The sequence below is a fragment of the Dermochelys coriacea genome, chromosome 4 (assembly GCF_009764565.3).
Source record: "Dermochelys coriacea isolate rDerCor1 chromosome 4, rDerCor1.pri.v4, whole genome shotgun sequence".
In the NCBI taxonomy this organism is placed as follows: Eukaryota; Metazoa; Chordata; order Testudines; family Dermochelyidae; genus Dermochelys; species Dermochelys coriacea.
Window position 1 is genome coordinate 141044229 of NC_050071.1, and position 16419 is coordinate 141060647.

Below are 16419 nucleotides of genomic sequence, written 5' to 3' on the forward strand. Positions count from 1 at the left end.
CCCTTTGCACCAGAGGAGAGTCAGAATATGGAGAGAGAGGATTTTGGAATCAGCCAGTCAGTCGTAGCTAGGTGACACCTCCTGAGATCAGCACTTGAGCTGAAAGTCTCTTGACTGGGCTGGTGCAGAAGGATCCTAGGCTCAGGTCCTCAAAGGGGTTTAGGTGCCTAAATCCCAATGATGTCAATGGGAGTTAGGCTCCTAAATATCTTTGTGGATCTGGGCTTTAGTGTCTGGACCTCATTTCCTGCCTTGCTCTGCCTGAGCTGGGAATTGTTAATAACATAAGAGTGTCCGTAATGGGCCCGACCAATGGTCCATCTAGCCCAATATGCTCATAGACTTTAAGGTCAGAAGGGACCATCATGATCACCTAGTCTGTTGTTGCTGTTTTCCAACAGTGGCTCGTGCCAAATGCTTCAGAGGGAATTAACAGAACAGAGCAATTTATCGAGTGATCCATACCCTGTCATCCAGTCCCTGCTTCTAGAAGTCAAAGGCTCAGGGACACCCAGAGCTTGTGGTTGTATCCCTGATCATCTTGGCTATTAGCCTTTGAGGGACTTATTCTTGTTTAAACCCAGTTATATTTTTGGCCTTCACAACATCCCCTGGCAATGAGTTCCACAGGCTTAATGTGTGTTCCGTGAAGAAGTACTTCCTTATGTTTGTTTTTTCACCTACTGCCTATTAATAGCCTTGGGTGATCCCTGATTCTTGTGTTATGCGAAGGGGTAAAAAACACTTTCTCTACACTATTCATGATTTTCAGACTTCTATCATATCCCCCCTCAGACATCTCTTTCCTATGCTGAACGGTCCCGTCTTTTTAATGTCTTCTCATATGGAAGTTGTACCATACCCTTTTCCATTTTCTTGCCCTTCTCTGCACTTTTTCCAATGCTTATATATCCTTCTTGAGATGGAACCACCAGAATTACTCGCAGTATTCAAGGTGTGGGGTGCCATGGATTTATATAGTGGCATTATGATATTTACTGTTTTATAATCTATCCCTTTCCTAATGGTTCCTAACATTCTGTTATCTTTTTGACTGCTGGTGCACATTGAGAGGATGTTTTCAGACAACTGTCCACAATGACTCCAAGGTCTCTTTCTTGAGTGCTAACAGCTAATATAGACCCCGTCATTTTGTATGTATAGTTGGGATTATGACAGGTTTCAGAGTAGCAGCCATGTTAGTCTGTATCCGCAAAAAGAAAAGGAGGACTTGTGGCACCTTAGAGACTAACAAATTTATTTGAGCATAAGCTTTCGTGAGCTACAGCTCACTTCAATCGGATGCATTCAGTGGAAAATACAGTGGGGAGATTTATATACATAGAGTACATGAAACATGATTATTTTTTCCAATGTGCATTACTTTGCATTTATACACATTGAATTTCATCCACCATTTTGTTGCCCAGTCACCCAGTTTTATGAGATCCTTTTGTAACTCTTTACAGTCAGTTTTGCACTTAAGTATCTTGAATAATTTATATCATCTGCAAAGTTTGTCACCTCATTGTTTACCCCTTTTTTAGATCATTTATGAATATGTTGAACAAGGCTGGTCTTAGTACAAATCCTTGAGGGACACCGCTATTTACCTCTCTCCACTGTGAAAACTGACTATTTATTCCTATCCTTTGTTTCCTATCTTTTAACCAGATCTATGGGAGGACTGGATTGCTTACTTTGCTTAAGAGTCTTTGATAAGGGAAAGGAGTACTTGTGGCATCTTAGCGACTAACAAATTTATTAGAGCATAAGCTTTCGTGAGCTACAGCTCACTTCATCGGATGCATTTGGTGGAAAAAACAGAGGAGAGATTTATATACACACACAGAGAGAACATGAAACAATGGGTTTATCATACACACTGTAAGGAGAGTGATCACTTAAGATAAGCCATCACCAGCAGCAGGGGGGGGAAAGGAGGAAAACCTTTCATGGTGACAAGCAAGGTAGGCTAATTCCAGCAGTTAACAAGAATATCAGAGGAACAGTGGGGGGTGGGGTGGGAGGGAGAAATACCATGGGGAAATAGGTTTCAGAGTAGCAGCCGTGTTAGTCTGTATTTGCAAAAAGAAAAGGAGTACTTGTGGCACCTTAGAGACTAACAAATTTATTAGAGCATAAGCTTTCGTGAGCTACAGCTCACTGCATCCGATGAAGTGAGCTGTAGCTCACGAAAGCTTATGCTCTAATAAATTTGTTAGTCTCTAAGGTGCCACATGGGGAAATAGTTTTACTTTGTGTAATGACTCATCCATTCCCAGTCTCTATTCAAGCCTAAGTTAATTGTATCCAGTTTGCAAATTAATTCCAATTCAGCAGTCTCTCGTTGGAGTCTGTTTTTGAAGCTTTTTTGTTGAAGTATAGCCACTCTTAGGTCTGTGATCGAGTGACCAGAGAGATTGAAGTGTTCTCCAACTGGTTTTTGAATGTTATAATTCTTGACGTCTGATTTGTGTCCATTCATTCTTTTACGTAGAGACTGTACAGTTTGACCAATGTACATGGCAGAGGGGCATTGCTGGCACATGATGGCATATATCACATTGGTAGATGCGCAGGTGAATGAGCCTCTGATAGTGTGGCTGATGTGATTAGGCCCTATGATGGTATCCCCTGAATAGATATGTGGACAGAGTTGGCAACGGGCTTTGTTGCAAGGATAGGTTCCTGGGTTAGTGGTTCTGTTGTGTGGTGTGTGGTTGCTGGTGAGTATTTGCTTCAGATTGGGGGGCTGTCTGTAAGCAAGGACTGGTCTGTCTCCCAAGATCTGAGAGAGCGATGGCTCGTCCTTCAGGATAGGTTGTAGATCCTTGATGATGCGTTGGAGAGGTTTTAGTTGGGGGCTGAAGGTGATGGCTAGTGGCGTTCTGTTGTTTTCTTTGTTGGGCCTGTCCTGTAGTAGGTGACTTCTGGGTACTCTTCTGGCTCTGTCAATCTGTTTCTTCACTTCAGCAGGTGGGTATTGTAGTTGTAGGAATGCATGATAGAGATCTTGTAGGTGTTTGTCTCTGTCTGAGGGGTTGGAGCAAATGCGGTTATATCGTAGCGCTTGGCTGTAGACAATGGATCGAGTGGTATGATCTGGATGAAAGCTAGAGGCATGTGGGTAGGAATAGCGGTCAGTAGGTTTCCGATATAGGGTGGTGTTTATGTGACCATCGCTTATTAGCACCGTAGTGTCCAGGAAGTGGATCTCTTGTGTGGACTGGTCCAGGCTGAGGTTTATGGTGGGATGGAAATTGTTGAAATCCTGGTGGAATTCCTCAAGAGCTTCTTTTCCATGGGTCCAGATGATGAAGATGTCATCAATGTAGCGCAAGTAGAGTAGGGGCATTAGGGGACGAGAGCTGAGGAAGCGTTGTTCTAAGTCAGCCATAAAAATGTTGGCATACTGTGGGGCCATGTGGGTACCCATCGCAGTGCCGCTGATTTGAAGGTATACATTGTCACCAAATGTGAAATAGTTATGGGTCAGGACAAAGTCACAAAGTTCTGCCACCAGGTTAGCCGTGACAATATCGGGGATACTGTTCCTGACGGCTTGTAGTCCATCTTTGTGTGGAATGTTGGTGTAGAGGCTTCTACATCCATAGTGGCTAGGATGGTGTTTTTAGGAAGATCACCAATGGACTGTAGTTTCCTCAGGAAATCGGTGGTGTCTCGAAGATAGCTGGGAGTGCTGGTAACGAAGGGCCTGAGGAGGGAGTCTACATAGCCAGACAATCCTGCTGTCAGGGTGCCAATGCCTGAGATGATGGGGCGTCCAGGATTTCCAGGTTTATGGATCTTGGGTAGCAGATAGAATACCCCAGCTTTCTGAAAACCCAAGTACGCTACCTCCACCGGATCATCCTTGTCCACAAGCTTGTTGATATCCTCCAAGAATTCTAATAGATTGGCGAGGCATGATTTCCCTTTACCAAAGTGGTCTTGACTTTTCCCCAACATATTGTGTTCATCTATGTGTCTGGTAATTCTGTTCTTTACTGTAGTTTCAATCAATTTGTCTGGTACTGAAGTTACCCTTACCGGCTTGTAAATGCCATCATCACCTCTGGAGCCTTTTAAAAAAATCACCTTTACACTAGCTATCCTCCAGTCATCTGGTAAAGAGCCTTCTTTAAGTGATAGGTTACACAACACAGTTAGTAGTTCGGCAATTTCGTATTTGAGTTCCTTCAGAACTCTTGGGTGAATACCAGCTGATCCTGGTGATGTATTGCTGTTTAATTTAACCTCCTTTATTGACATCTCAGTGTGGGACAGTTCCTCAGATCTGTCACCTAAAAAGAAGGCTCAGGTGAGGAAATCTCCCTCACATCCTCTGCAGTGAAGACTGATGCAAAGAATTCATTTAGCTTCTCTGCAATGGCCTTATCTTCCTTGAGTACTCCTTTAGCATCTCGATTGTCCAGGGGCCCCACTCAGTGCTTAATTTGTGCCAGGTCTTGCCAAGGCGGAGCCCTGGCACCTTTAGACTTGGCAGCACTTCTGGGCTTGTCTCATCAGTTATGAAAATTAAAAGATTGCTTGAGTCCCAGGACCTCTATCATTACAAATTAAGCCCCTGCCCCTGCCCCTGAGTGCTTGGCAGGCTTCCTGCTTCTGATGTACTTAAAACATTTTTTTTGCCTGTCACTTGTTGTGTCTTTTGCTAGTTGCTCTTCAATTCCATTTTGGCCTGCCTAATTGTACTTTCACACTTGACTTGCCAGGGTTTATGCTCCTTTCTATTTTCCTCAGTAGGATTTCATTCCCAGTTTTTAAAGGATGCCTTTTTGCCTCTAACTACCTCTTTTACTCTGTTGTTTCGCCAGGTGGCATTTTTTCCTCCTCTTAAACAGTCTTGTTTTTGGGGTGGGATGGGGTGTGTGTATATATTTAGTTTGAACCTCTATTATGGTGCTTTTAAAAAGTTTCCAGGCAGCTTGCAGGCTTTTCACTCTTGTGACTGTTCCTTTTCTCTTTTACTAGCGTCCATATTTTTGTGTAGTTCCCCCTTTTTGAAGTTAAATGCTACCGTGGTGGGTTTCTTTGATATTTCTCACTCCCTCCCTTACCCCCCCCCCCCACAAGGATGTTAAATGTAAGTACATTATGATTGCTATTATCAGCTGGTTCAAGTATATTCACCTCCTATGCTCCACTTAGGACTACATCAAGAATTGCTCTCCCCTTGTGGGTTCCAGAACTAGCTGCTCCAAGAAGCAGTCTTTAATGGTGTCTAGAAATGTTATCTGTGCATCCCGTCCTAAGGTGACATGTACTCAGTCAACATGGGGATAGCTGAAATCCCCCATTACTATTGGGTTTTCTGTTTTTATAGCCTCTCTAATCTCCCTGAGCATTTCACAATCACCATCACCATCCTAGTCAGGTGGTCAGTAGTTTGTTCCTACTGCGATACTCTTATTGATCAAGCATGGCATTTCTATCCATAGAGATGCTATAGTACAGTTTGATTCACTGAAGATTTTTACTGTATTTGACTCTATACTTTCATTCACATATAGTGCTACTCCCCCACCAGCACAACCTACTCTGTCATTCCGATATATTTTATACCCTAGTATTACTGTGTCCCATGGATTACCATCATTTCACCCAGTTTCTGTGATTCCTGTTATATTCATAGCCTCATTTAATACCAGGCACTCAAGATCACTCATGGTAGTATTTAGATTTCTAGCATTTGTATACAAGCACTTATAAAATTTGTCAATATTTGTTTACCTTCATGTGATGTAATTGAATGGGACTCTTTTTATTTGACTGTTTCTCTTCAATTCCTACCTACACTTTATCAACATCTATCCTCTCCTCTTTATTAGGATATAATCCCTGTTAATAGATCCTCCCTCAATGGATGTCTTTGTCCAAACTGTGTGCTCCTCCAAATCTGTCGATTTTCCCCCAGCCCTTAGTTTAAAAATTCTTCTACAACTTTTTAAATTACACATGACCGCAATCTGGTTCCGTTTTGGTTTAGGTGGAGCCCATCCTTCCTATATGGGCTCCTCCTTTCCCAAAAGGTTCCCCAGTTCCTAATAAACCTAAATCCTTCCTCCCTAAATCATTGTCTCATCCACACATTGAGACCCTGCAGTTCTGCCAGTATAACAGGTCCTGGGTGTGGAACTGGAAGCATTTCAGAGGCTGCTACCATGGAGGTTCTGGACTTTAATCTCCTAACTAGCAGTCTAAACCAGGACCTCTCTGCTACCGTTCCCCATGTCATTGTTACCTACAAATATTGCAACCACTGGCTCCTTCCCAGCATTGCACATCAGGCTGTCTAGATCAGTGTCGCTCAATCTTTCCAGACGACTGTCCCCCTTTCAGGAGTTTGATTTGTCTTGTGTACCCTCCCCCCAAGTTTTACCTCACTTAAAAATGACTTGCTTACAAAATCGGACACAAAAATACAAAGTGTCACAGACACATACGTACTGAAAAATTGCTGACTTTCTCATTTTTACCATATAGTTGTAAAATAAATCAACCGGAATATAAATACTGTACTTGCATTTCAGTGTATAGAGCAGTATAAACAAGTCGGCTGAATGAAATTTTAGTTTGTACTGACTTTGCTAGTGCTTTTTCTGTAGCCTGTTGTAAAACTAGGCGAATATCTAGATGAGTTGATGTGCCCCCTGGAAGACCTCTGTTTCTCCCAGACGTACGCGTACCCCTGGTTGAGAACCACTGGTCTAGATGTCTCAAGAGATGTCTCAAGACCATCACACCCAGCAGGCAATTCACTGAGCGGTTCTCCTGGTCTCCACAAACCCAACAGTCTATATTTCTTACAGTCGAATCCCCCATTGCTATTACCTGTCTCTTCCTAAGAATAGGGTCTCCTCCCCGAGAGAGTTATCCTCAGTGCGAGAGGGTACTATGCCACCATGGTCACATGCAGGACCCATGGCAAAGCTGCACCATTTCCCCAGACTTTGGCAGTAGGTCCCTGGGGCCATTAGTGATTGTGTGTGGGGGGGTGTATATTTGGTTTGTGTGAGTTGTTCGAGTTCTGGTTGGACCTTTGGTTTGTTGTTTAGATTTTGCAGAGTTGAGGCATCATAAAAGTCCTTCCAACCCACCTCAGTCATCTGCGAAGAGTGGTGGCAGTGGTGGGGACACATGTCTGCAGCCTCGCTGGGTTCATTTTACACCGCATTATTTCGTGCTGAGCACCTGGGCACTATCTGAGCTGATACTTCTCCAGCCCACTCCTCAACACTTGCCCTCTTTTCCACTTCCACCTCTAAGCCGGGAGGAGGAAACAAAGGAGGTCCTGTTGCCTGAGCCTGGCTCAGTGTGGCTCTTGCTAAGCAGATGCGTGGTCACATATGTGCCACCTGGTAACAGGAATGCTTTGGTTATACAAATTTGCTCTGTCGGGCATAAAGACGAGCATCTATCACCGAACCCCCAGGCTTCCTGTTTTTGTGCTTCCCCTGCCCCCTCCGACGCCAGGTCTGGGTGGGACCCAAACCACAGTGTCAGTGGTACAGCCCATTGGAGGGGAAATACCCTTCCCGCCACAGGCCTGAGGAAGTCCATGCAGACAGTTCCCTCGCACAGACACATAGCAACACTTTGCTCTTAGTTAGAACCTGTTGTTGGAGGATTTCTCGTTGCTTTCCAGACACCCAATAACCCTCACATCTCCCCTTGTGAAGTGGTAAAATGTTAACCAGACACAAAGTAAAGTGTCTGTCTCAAGTCACAGAGCAAGGGAGTGTCAGAGAAACCCAAGAGTCCTAGCTCCCAGGCAATAGTAAATCCCTGCTAAGGGGCTGGTGCTGTTTAAGTGCTAGCCATACGCTTGGTGCTGCATGTGGCATGGAAGACGACACGGGCCCTGCTCTCAACAGTTCTCTGAACCCAGATCCTCCCCTGGTGTAAGCCGGCATAAATCAATACTGCACCCCCTTATGGCAATAGCAGAACTGGGACTAGAACACAGGTCCCCAAGGTCCAGTACGGGAGCTAGTCACTGGATCATGCTGCCATCCCGTAGCGCTGCTTGTGCTCTAGCAGTCATTGGAAACCTTTTCTCCAAGTGGCCTGCTCAGGAACTCCCCATGGGTGTGTTGTGATTCAATGGGCAGTAGTGAGGGAGCTGTGTTAGTCCTGGCCTCCTTCATTCATGATCAGAAAAGCGGGAATAAACAGCCTCCGAGTGAAATTCACTGCCTAAAGTGGGCAGGGGAGGACAGAGAAATAACAGCCTGGAAGATCATACTCTGGACCTGGGATGAGGAACTCCTTAGCTCTGACCCGCTGGCTTGCTCAGTCATGTTATTTATTCTTTCCATTCATGCTTTGGGTTTTCCCCCCTCAATAAAACAGACACCAATTAGAGACCAAATCTCTGTTAACGACAATCTCCTTTGTTGTGCCTGCAGTCCTTTGTGAGCTCCTTGCAGGTAGAAAGGAGACAGTTCAAACATCCATCTCACTGTGTCCACAAATCAAACAGACATCGAGATGCCCGCACCCATCCCTGCAAATGAGTTCAGGGGCCAGCTCAGGCGAGGAGCTAAATCTCCTTTGAAAAATGTGTCCCCTAAATCAGTGCTTCTCAAGCTATCTGATGTGGGGGACTGGCAATTTTTTCCCCCAATGTGCGTGCAGACTGGCAGCCGATGGCTTGCCAACCGGCAGTGGTCTGCGGACCACCACTTTGAATAGCACTGCCGTAAATGACTAACATCATACAAAATTACCTGCACAAGTGCTTATCTCTCTCTGCCTTGCTCTTTATGCAGAGCACTGTGTAAATGTATGGAGCTATATAAATGATTAATGAAGATAATATAGATCTGCCCAGAGGTAACGAGAATAGAGATGATGGGGGTAGCAAGGGGTTTGCTACAGACATCTCTCTGCTTCCAGAAGCTATCTAGGAGGAGGCTGTGTAAGTAGTGAGCTAGGTTTAAAAGACAGGGTATGTTTAATTTAGAGAGGAGAAGAAGAAGAAGAGATGTGATAGAGGTACACAAATTAATGAATGGGACAGAGAAGGGAATTTGGGCACTTCTGCCTAACCTAAATGAGGGGAAGAGATTTCTGACTGTAGACAGCTTTTTAGTCAGATTAGATACCTGAGGGAGGAAAGAGAGAGCAAGGAAGGCCAAGGAAGAACAAGCAGAAGACAGTGACAGAGAAGATAGAATGCACTGGAGTCCCCTGGGAAGAAGCACCTCAACTAGCGAGCGCCAGTAATCAATGGAGAATCCGGACTGCCCATTGTGTCAGTGACACTGGAGGTAATAAGGGCTGAGGGAAAGGCATCACATGAGCCTGTGGATGGAAGCCGAAGCTAGACTAATTCAGACTTGAAACCAGGTGCACATTATTAACACTGAGAGTAATTAACCATTGGAAGAACTTGTCTAAGGACTTAGTGGATTTGCCGCCACTCGGAGTCTATGTCTCTCTCAAAGATGATGCTCTAGTTCGAGTTATCGGCTTGATGCAGAAATTACTGATTATGTTTTTATGGCCTGTGTTATGCAGGAAGTCAGAGCAGATGATCAAAATGGTCCCCTCTGGTCTTAAAGCCTACAAAATCTATAAAACCTGTGGCACTCATTGCTACTAGACTCTAAGGCCAAAAGCTTAAGGTAATTCAGAAAGGGATCAAGCGTGTCTGCATTTGGTAGGGTGTTGGGCTCTGTCGGCTGTGGGATGGGGGTAAACTGTATCAGGAAGCCCTTGACTTTGGCTAGATGCTGCTTTTTGTTATTGCAAAAACCCAAAGAAACACTAACATCAGTAATGAGACAGCCCACCACTGCACTGCTACGACCAGAGGCTTTTGGGAGGGATATATGCAGTCCTGCTTCAGGGTATGAGACAATCACTGTCTGACAGGCCTAGGATGAAGACCTAGGATGATTCTTCCCCTATAACTGTTCCCTTGGGAGTTCCATGTGCCATTGTCTAAGTAGTATCTGGGCCTGGCCTCTGTCAAAGGCAGGGACCCTGGTCTGACCCAGTCTGGGATTATATGAGTGGGTTGGCTGTGAGAGCAGGGGGCTGGATGTGATCACTCAGCAGGTCCCTTCCAATCTTATGTCCTATGTTCCTAGTTCCCATGCGGGGAGTGGGGGGCGGGGGGAGGAGGTTATTGCTGTAGGTGTGTTGAGGATGGGTCTCCCTCACTGATCACCTCTTCACACTGTAGATGCTTGTTCACAAAGCAGAAAAACATAGCCTTCAAGAGTCTGCTATTGACCACTGTCTTCCTGCTTTCAGGGCACAGTGAATTGTGGGTATAAACCCTGGTCATCCAAGCTTGCCGTGGGAATTGGGTCCCTAGACATTCAATGTAATGGCCATCTAATTGCACCAATGAGATGGGAAGCTGGGTTTCAATCCCACAGCCTAAGAAAGCGTTTCTGTACGTCACTGTCACCAAATGGAATTAAACCCAAGCGGAGACGCCACGGTGGTGGGTGAGATTAAAGCCATCAACATTCTTAGCCCTGTGTGTATTACAAAAGCACCTAGAGGCTTCAACTGAGATGAGGGGCTCCATTGTGCCAGGGAGACAGCTCCCACTCCAAAGAGTTTACAATCTGAATAGATAACTAAGGCAAACAAAGTCAGGAGAGAAATGAAGTGTGTGATCTCCACATTACAGGTAAGCCCAAGAAACTCAGTGACTTGCCCAAGATCACAAGGGAGTCAGTGGTGGAGCCAGGACGTGAATTCTGATCTCCTGAGTCCCAACCCACTGCCTAAAACCCAAGACCATCCACCCTCTTTAATGGAGCAATGTACAAAGAGATGCCTGCCAAACAAGAAAGGGGGGGTTAGGGCGGGGCTGTGACCTTAGCACCTCCCTGTGCAGCTGATAGATCAATGGCCTCACTTTAAACGAAATAGGTAAGGGGCCCGTTATCTACAGAGGATCTGGTCGTACATGCAGGATAACTTCCCAAGGAATCCAGCGCAGGCTCAAGACGTACTGCAGCACATGGATTTTCTCTGTCAGTCTCTCACACACACACCCCTGCCTTCCTGCTCTTCCAGTATAAGCCCCAGTCAAACTCCAATTCTATTTTGCAGGCCAACACTTGGTCTGTAGGTTGGACTGGCCGTGGCCTGGCCTCCCATGGGATGCATCAGGAAGCTACCGAGTGGCTGTACAAACATGGTGCACAGGTTGTGATCAATCTCTTGTTCTCTCACTTCACCTCTCTCTGTTCCTTCTCATGCCAGCTGCTTGGGAGAAGGTGAGTCACGTTATCTGGGGCCTAGTCGAAGGAAAACTCCCATTGACACCAGTGAATCAAAGGAACAGAGCGTGGGTTGGGAGGGCAGGGAGTTCACATGGTCAGATTCCACACTGGGCCCAACTGCAAGGGGGTGGAGGCGAAGGTGGTTTTAAGCCCCCTGTGCACCATCCCGATTCAGCGGTGCTTTGAATGCCAAAATAACCCCGGCATACCCTAGGCAACCAGGCAGGGGAGGAGAGGGGTCCCAAGCTCGCTGTGTGTGGCAGTGCTGCTCAGAATCCCCATACCAACACATGCTATGGGCCTGTGGCATGGCCCTGGACCCCCAGCTATCCTATGCAATACCTGCAATGGCATGGGGGGGGGGAGGGATTCCCCTCTGTTTGGCTAAAGGGGCTGTAATTATTGTGATTGCTCAGTAGTTTGCCAGGATACCGTGACTTGGAGGCAAGCCCTGTAGGTGCGTCAGCAGCTCAGTCTTGTAGGCAGCGCTAGCCCTGATGGGTCCCAATAATTGCTCAGACACCTGGCCAGGTAAAGGGAAGTGCAATGGGGAAGGGGGCTGATAGGAGTAGTAGTCTCCTGCTTTGCAGATCCATCACAGGACTTTTCTGGCCCCACAATGGCCTATAGGGGCTCCAGTGAGAGTGAAAATCTCATCTATAGATATGAAGACCGGAAGGGACTATTTTGATGATCTAGTCTGACTTTCTGTGTAACACGGGCCATAGATTGCACCCAGCTAACTTTGCAGTGGAGGGGATTTTCTTTTGCCATCATGCATGAGTAGCAAAGGCATAAAAAAGGTTTTAGCTCAAATTTGAGCTAAATTTTCATTTGCAACACTTGATTTTCAGGATCCCACAAGCACTTTAGCTAAGGTCATTTATGTACAAACATTTAAACATTTCTCATGTCTTTGCTACCTGCACACACAAAAAAACTCCTCCTTGATTCATAATAAACCAAGGCACGCAGTGCAAAAGAGTGAGGAGAATCCAGGAATCATAGAAATGTAGGGCTGAAAGGGATGTCGATAGATCATCTAGTCCGATCCCCTGCGCGGAGGCAGGACTAAGTATTATCTAGACCATCCCTGACAAGTGTTTTCCAGTCCTAAAAGCCTCTGATGATAGCGATCCCACACCTCCCTAAGCAATTTATTCCAGTGCTTAACCATGCTGACAGTAAGGAAGTTTTTCCTAATGTCCAACCTAAACCGCCCTTGCTGCAATTTAAGCCCATTACTTCTTGTCCTATCCTCAGTGAATAAGAACAACATTTTTTCTCCTTCCTCCTTATAACAACCTTTTACGTAGTTGAAAACTGTTATCATATCCCCCCTCAGTCTTCTCTACACTAAACAAACCCTGTTTTTTCCCAATTTTTCGTCACCGGTCATGTTTTCTAGACCTTTAATAATTTTTGTTGCTTTCTTCTGGACTTTCTACAATTTGTCCATATCTTTCCCGAAGTGCGGAGCCCAGAACGGACACAATACTCCAGTTTGAGGCCTTGTCAGCACGGTGTAGAGTGGAAGAATTCCTTCTCGTGTCTTGCTTACCACACTCCTGCTAATACATCCCAGAGGTTTCCTTTTTTTTTTTTTTGCAACAGTGTTATGCCATTGACTCATATTTAGTTTGTGATCCAATATGACCCCCCCAGATCTTTTTCTGCAGTCCTTCTTCCTAGGCAGTCATTTCCCATTTTGTATTTGTTCAGCTGATTATTCCTTCCTAAGTGGAGTACTTTACATTTGTACTTACTGGTTTTCATCCTGTTTATTTCAGACCATTCCTCCAGTGTGTCAAGATCATTCTGAATTCTAATCCTGTCCTCCACAGCACTTGCAACCCCTCCCAGCTTGGTATTGTCTGCAAACTTTGTAAATGTACACTTTATTCCGTTATCCAAGTCATTTATGAAGCTATCAAATAGAACCAGACCCTGGACAGATCCCTGCGGGGCCCTTTTTGCTTGACTGTGAACCACTGATAACTACTCTCTGAGTATGCTTTCCAACCAGTTGTGCACCCGCCTTATAGTAGGTTCATCTAGGCTATATTTCTCTAGTTTGTTTATGAGAAAGTCATGTGAGACAGTATTAAGGGCCCTACTAAAGTTGAGATTGATCATATCTACTGCTTCTCCCATAACAGGGTGCACCAGGCCTTTCATGGCCCTGGGCTAGAGACCCTATGGTCTTACCATAGCCCGCCGCAGGAAGGTGCAGCAGAGATGGGTCCTCCAGGCTTGCCTAGACAGGCCTCATGGAAACAGCCAATCAGAGCCTAGCTGACGCAGATAAAAGGAGCTGCAGGGCATGAGCAGGTCAGTTCCTGGCTGAGATTGGAGGGGTAAAGATAAGGGGGCTATGTGAGGAAAGACCCAGAGAACAGCAACAGTGAACGGGAGGCAGCAATACATGGCTGCTGCTTATAGGGTCCCTGGGTTGGGACCCAGAGTTGTGGGTAGGCCTGGGTCTCCCTCCAGCCAGTGCTAGAGTGGGCTAAGCCCCAGAAAGGGGACACAGCTGGTTTAAAAGCCCAACAAAAGGGGCTAGGTTTAAAGGGCCCAGAAACAGGGCTGAAGACCCTGGTGAAGGCAGATAGTTCTGCTGGAATTTTGCTAACCTGGCCAGAGTTTGTCCATTTTTGATTGAGGGCTGGGCCGCTGAAGACCTGCCTAGCGAAGTTGGCAACCTACAAGGGGCACCAGGACCAGTACACGTGTGCAGTACCACACCCCAGCCCCTAGGAGGCACTCAGGAGATGAGTGCACCCTATCGCACACCCCACAACCCCAAAGCTGGTTCCTCTGTCAAAGGACATTAGCTTGGTTTGATATGGCATCACCACCACCCTGAGACCCCATCATCCATTCGCTCCTCTTGGCCCCTCCCTGCCATCGCTCGCATGTACAGTCAGTAAAAAGTGATGGGGCCGTGGCCCTCTGACTCCCCCAGTTCCAGCGCCTCGTCTGACCTCCTGTGTATCAAAGTCTTACAACCCACTGGAGACTAGATTGTTATGTGCCACAGGCAGAGAATAGGAGGCACTGAGGGGCATCGATGCCCGAGACCTCCACAATGTCAGGAAAATGATTAAGTGAGATATACCCAGATAATCCTGGCAAGTGACCCATGCCCCATGCTGCAGAGGAAGGTGAAAACCCCCCAGGGTCACTGCCAATCGGATGTGGGGAAAATTTCTTCCCGCTCCCACTAACTGGTGACCAGTTAGTCCCTGAGCATGTGAGCAAGAACCAGCCAGGCAAGCACTTGAGAGACGAAACGCTCTGTGCCACCTCAGAGCGCTGGCCCTCCCCGCGCAATGTCCCATCTCCAGCCATGGCCAAACCTGATGCTTCAAGGAGATTAATACATTGGGTGGAAAATATCCCTTCCTGAACCCTGCAGGTGGCAACTGAAACCCCGAAGCATGAACTTTTAGGAACATAAGACAAAAACCAGAAATGAGTCCCAGGGTTGCTGAGCCCTGCCTCCTACCATCACAAGCCACCCTGTTGTACAGTCCATGTTTAGACATTGTCATTCTGCCACAGCAAACCTCCTTTAATCTGTATAATAATGCCTAGCTCTTATATAGCACTTCTCATCACTAGATCACAGAGCACTTTACAGAGAAGGTCAGTGTCTTTTATCCCCATTTTACAGATGGGGAAACTGAGGCACACAGCAGCAAAGTGACTTGCCCAAGGCCACCCAGCAGTACAGTGGGACAACCAGAGATACGACCCAGTTCTCCTGAGTCCCAGGCCAGTGCTCTATCCATTAGGTCACATGGCTATCATCCTACCTGCCAACATCCTTTGACAAAAACCCATACAGAAAATGTGCATGCATCTTCTTATAGTTGCGTAAATTCAAGCAAAACCATCCAAAGCATGTGCCTTTCCATTTTAAAGTTCTTCTGTAGCAAACTGAAAAAACTGCATTCATCAGTAGGGAGTGTAGAATGTCTGTCAGGTTTCATATGCTGTATATAAACTAATCAAAACGGTGCATGCCATATTTCTAATATTGTTCTTACTCTTTTATGGTGATGTTGCAGGAATATGGTAAAGGATGGTTCCTACTCCTAATTTAATTAGCCTTAAATTCCCTCTCCCTCCATACCCCCCACATGTGGGAAAGCAATGCAGAAAATCAAGCCATTGAAAACAATTCTGTAGCGGTGAACTTAGAAGGGCTGTACATCTGAAGGTCTCCGTCCTGCAAACACTTATGCATGTGCTTTGTTTTAAGGGTGTACACAAAACGCATTTCCACTTTTCCCCCCTTCCAAAATATTTGCTCTGTGATCTCAGGGAACAACTACAGAAAATGGCAAGATGTTCTCATCACCAATTCGAAAGCTGAGTAGGGTGAAAGGAGAAAACTGAGAGGTGTGAATATTAAAAAGAAATCGAAAAGTTTGCTTAGCATCATATCCTGTAAGGCAGTCTGGGGAATGTGAATATGGGAGAATCTAAGTGATGGGAGGTATCAGGCCGACAGGAGATGACTTTGACACATTGTAGTATCAAGGCTATTTCTTAACACACACAGATTGTTCTCTGCAAAAAGAAAAGGAGTACTTGTGGCACCTTAGAGACTAACAAATTTATTTGAGCATAAGCTTTCGTGAGCTACAGCTCACTTCATCGGATGCATTCGGTGGAAAATACAGTGGGGAGATTTATATACACACACAGAGAACATGAAACAATGGGTTTTATCATACACACTGTAAGCTCATCTTAAGCGATCACTCTCCTTACAGTAAGAAAAGGAGTACTTGTGGCACCTTAGAGACTAACAAATTTATTTGAGCATAAGCTTTCATGAGCTACAGCTCACTTCATTGGATGCATCCGATGAAGTGAGCTGTAGCTCACGAAAGCTTATGCTCAAATAAATTTGTTAGTCTCTAAGGTGCCACAAGTACTCCTTTTCTTTTTGCGAATACAGACTAACATGGCCGCTACTCTGAAACCTCTCTTTACAGTGTGTATGATAAAACCACACTGTATTTTCCACCGAATGCATCCGATGAAGTGAGCTGTAGCTCACGAAAGCTTATGCTCAAATAAATTTGTTAGTCTCTAAGGTGCCACAAGTCCTCCTTTTCTTTTATGC

The 16419-nt window shown here is 45.7% G+C and overlaps 1 protein-coding gene across 1 annotated transcript in view; it reads left to right on the forward strand.

The window, feature by feature from the left end:
• The first annotated feature begins 13411 nt into the window (after positions 1 to 13411).
• The window catches only part of RAB11FIP5 (RAB11 family interacting protein 5), a 118234-nt gene continuing 115226 nt past the window's right edge, over positions 13412 to 16419 (forward strand). The window contains exon 1 of the mRNA XM_043512804.1: positions 13412 to 13610. Within this exon, the coding sequence (XP_043368739.1) occupies positions 13603 to 13610 (8 nt within the window). The 5' untranslated portion in view covers positions 13412 to 13602. The remainder of the gene's footprint in view (positions 13611 to 16419) is intronic.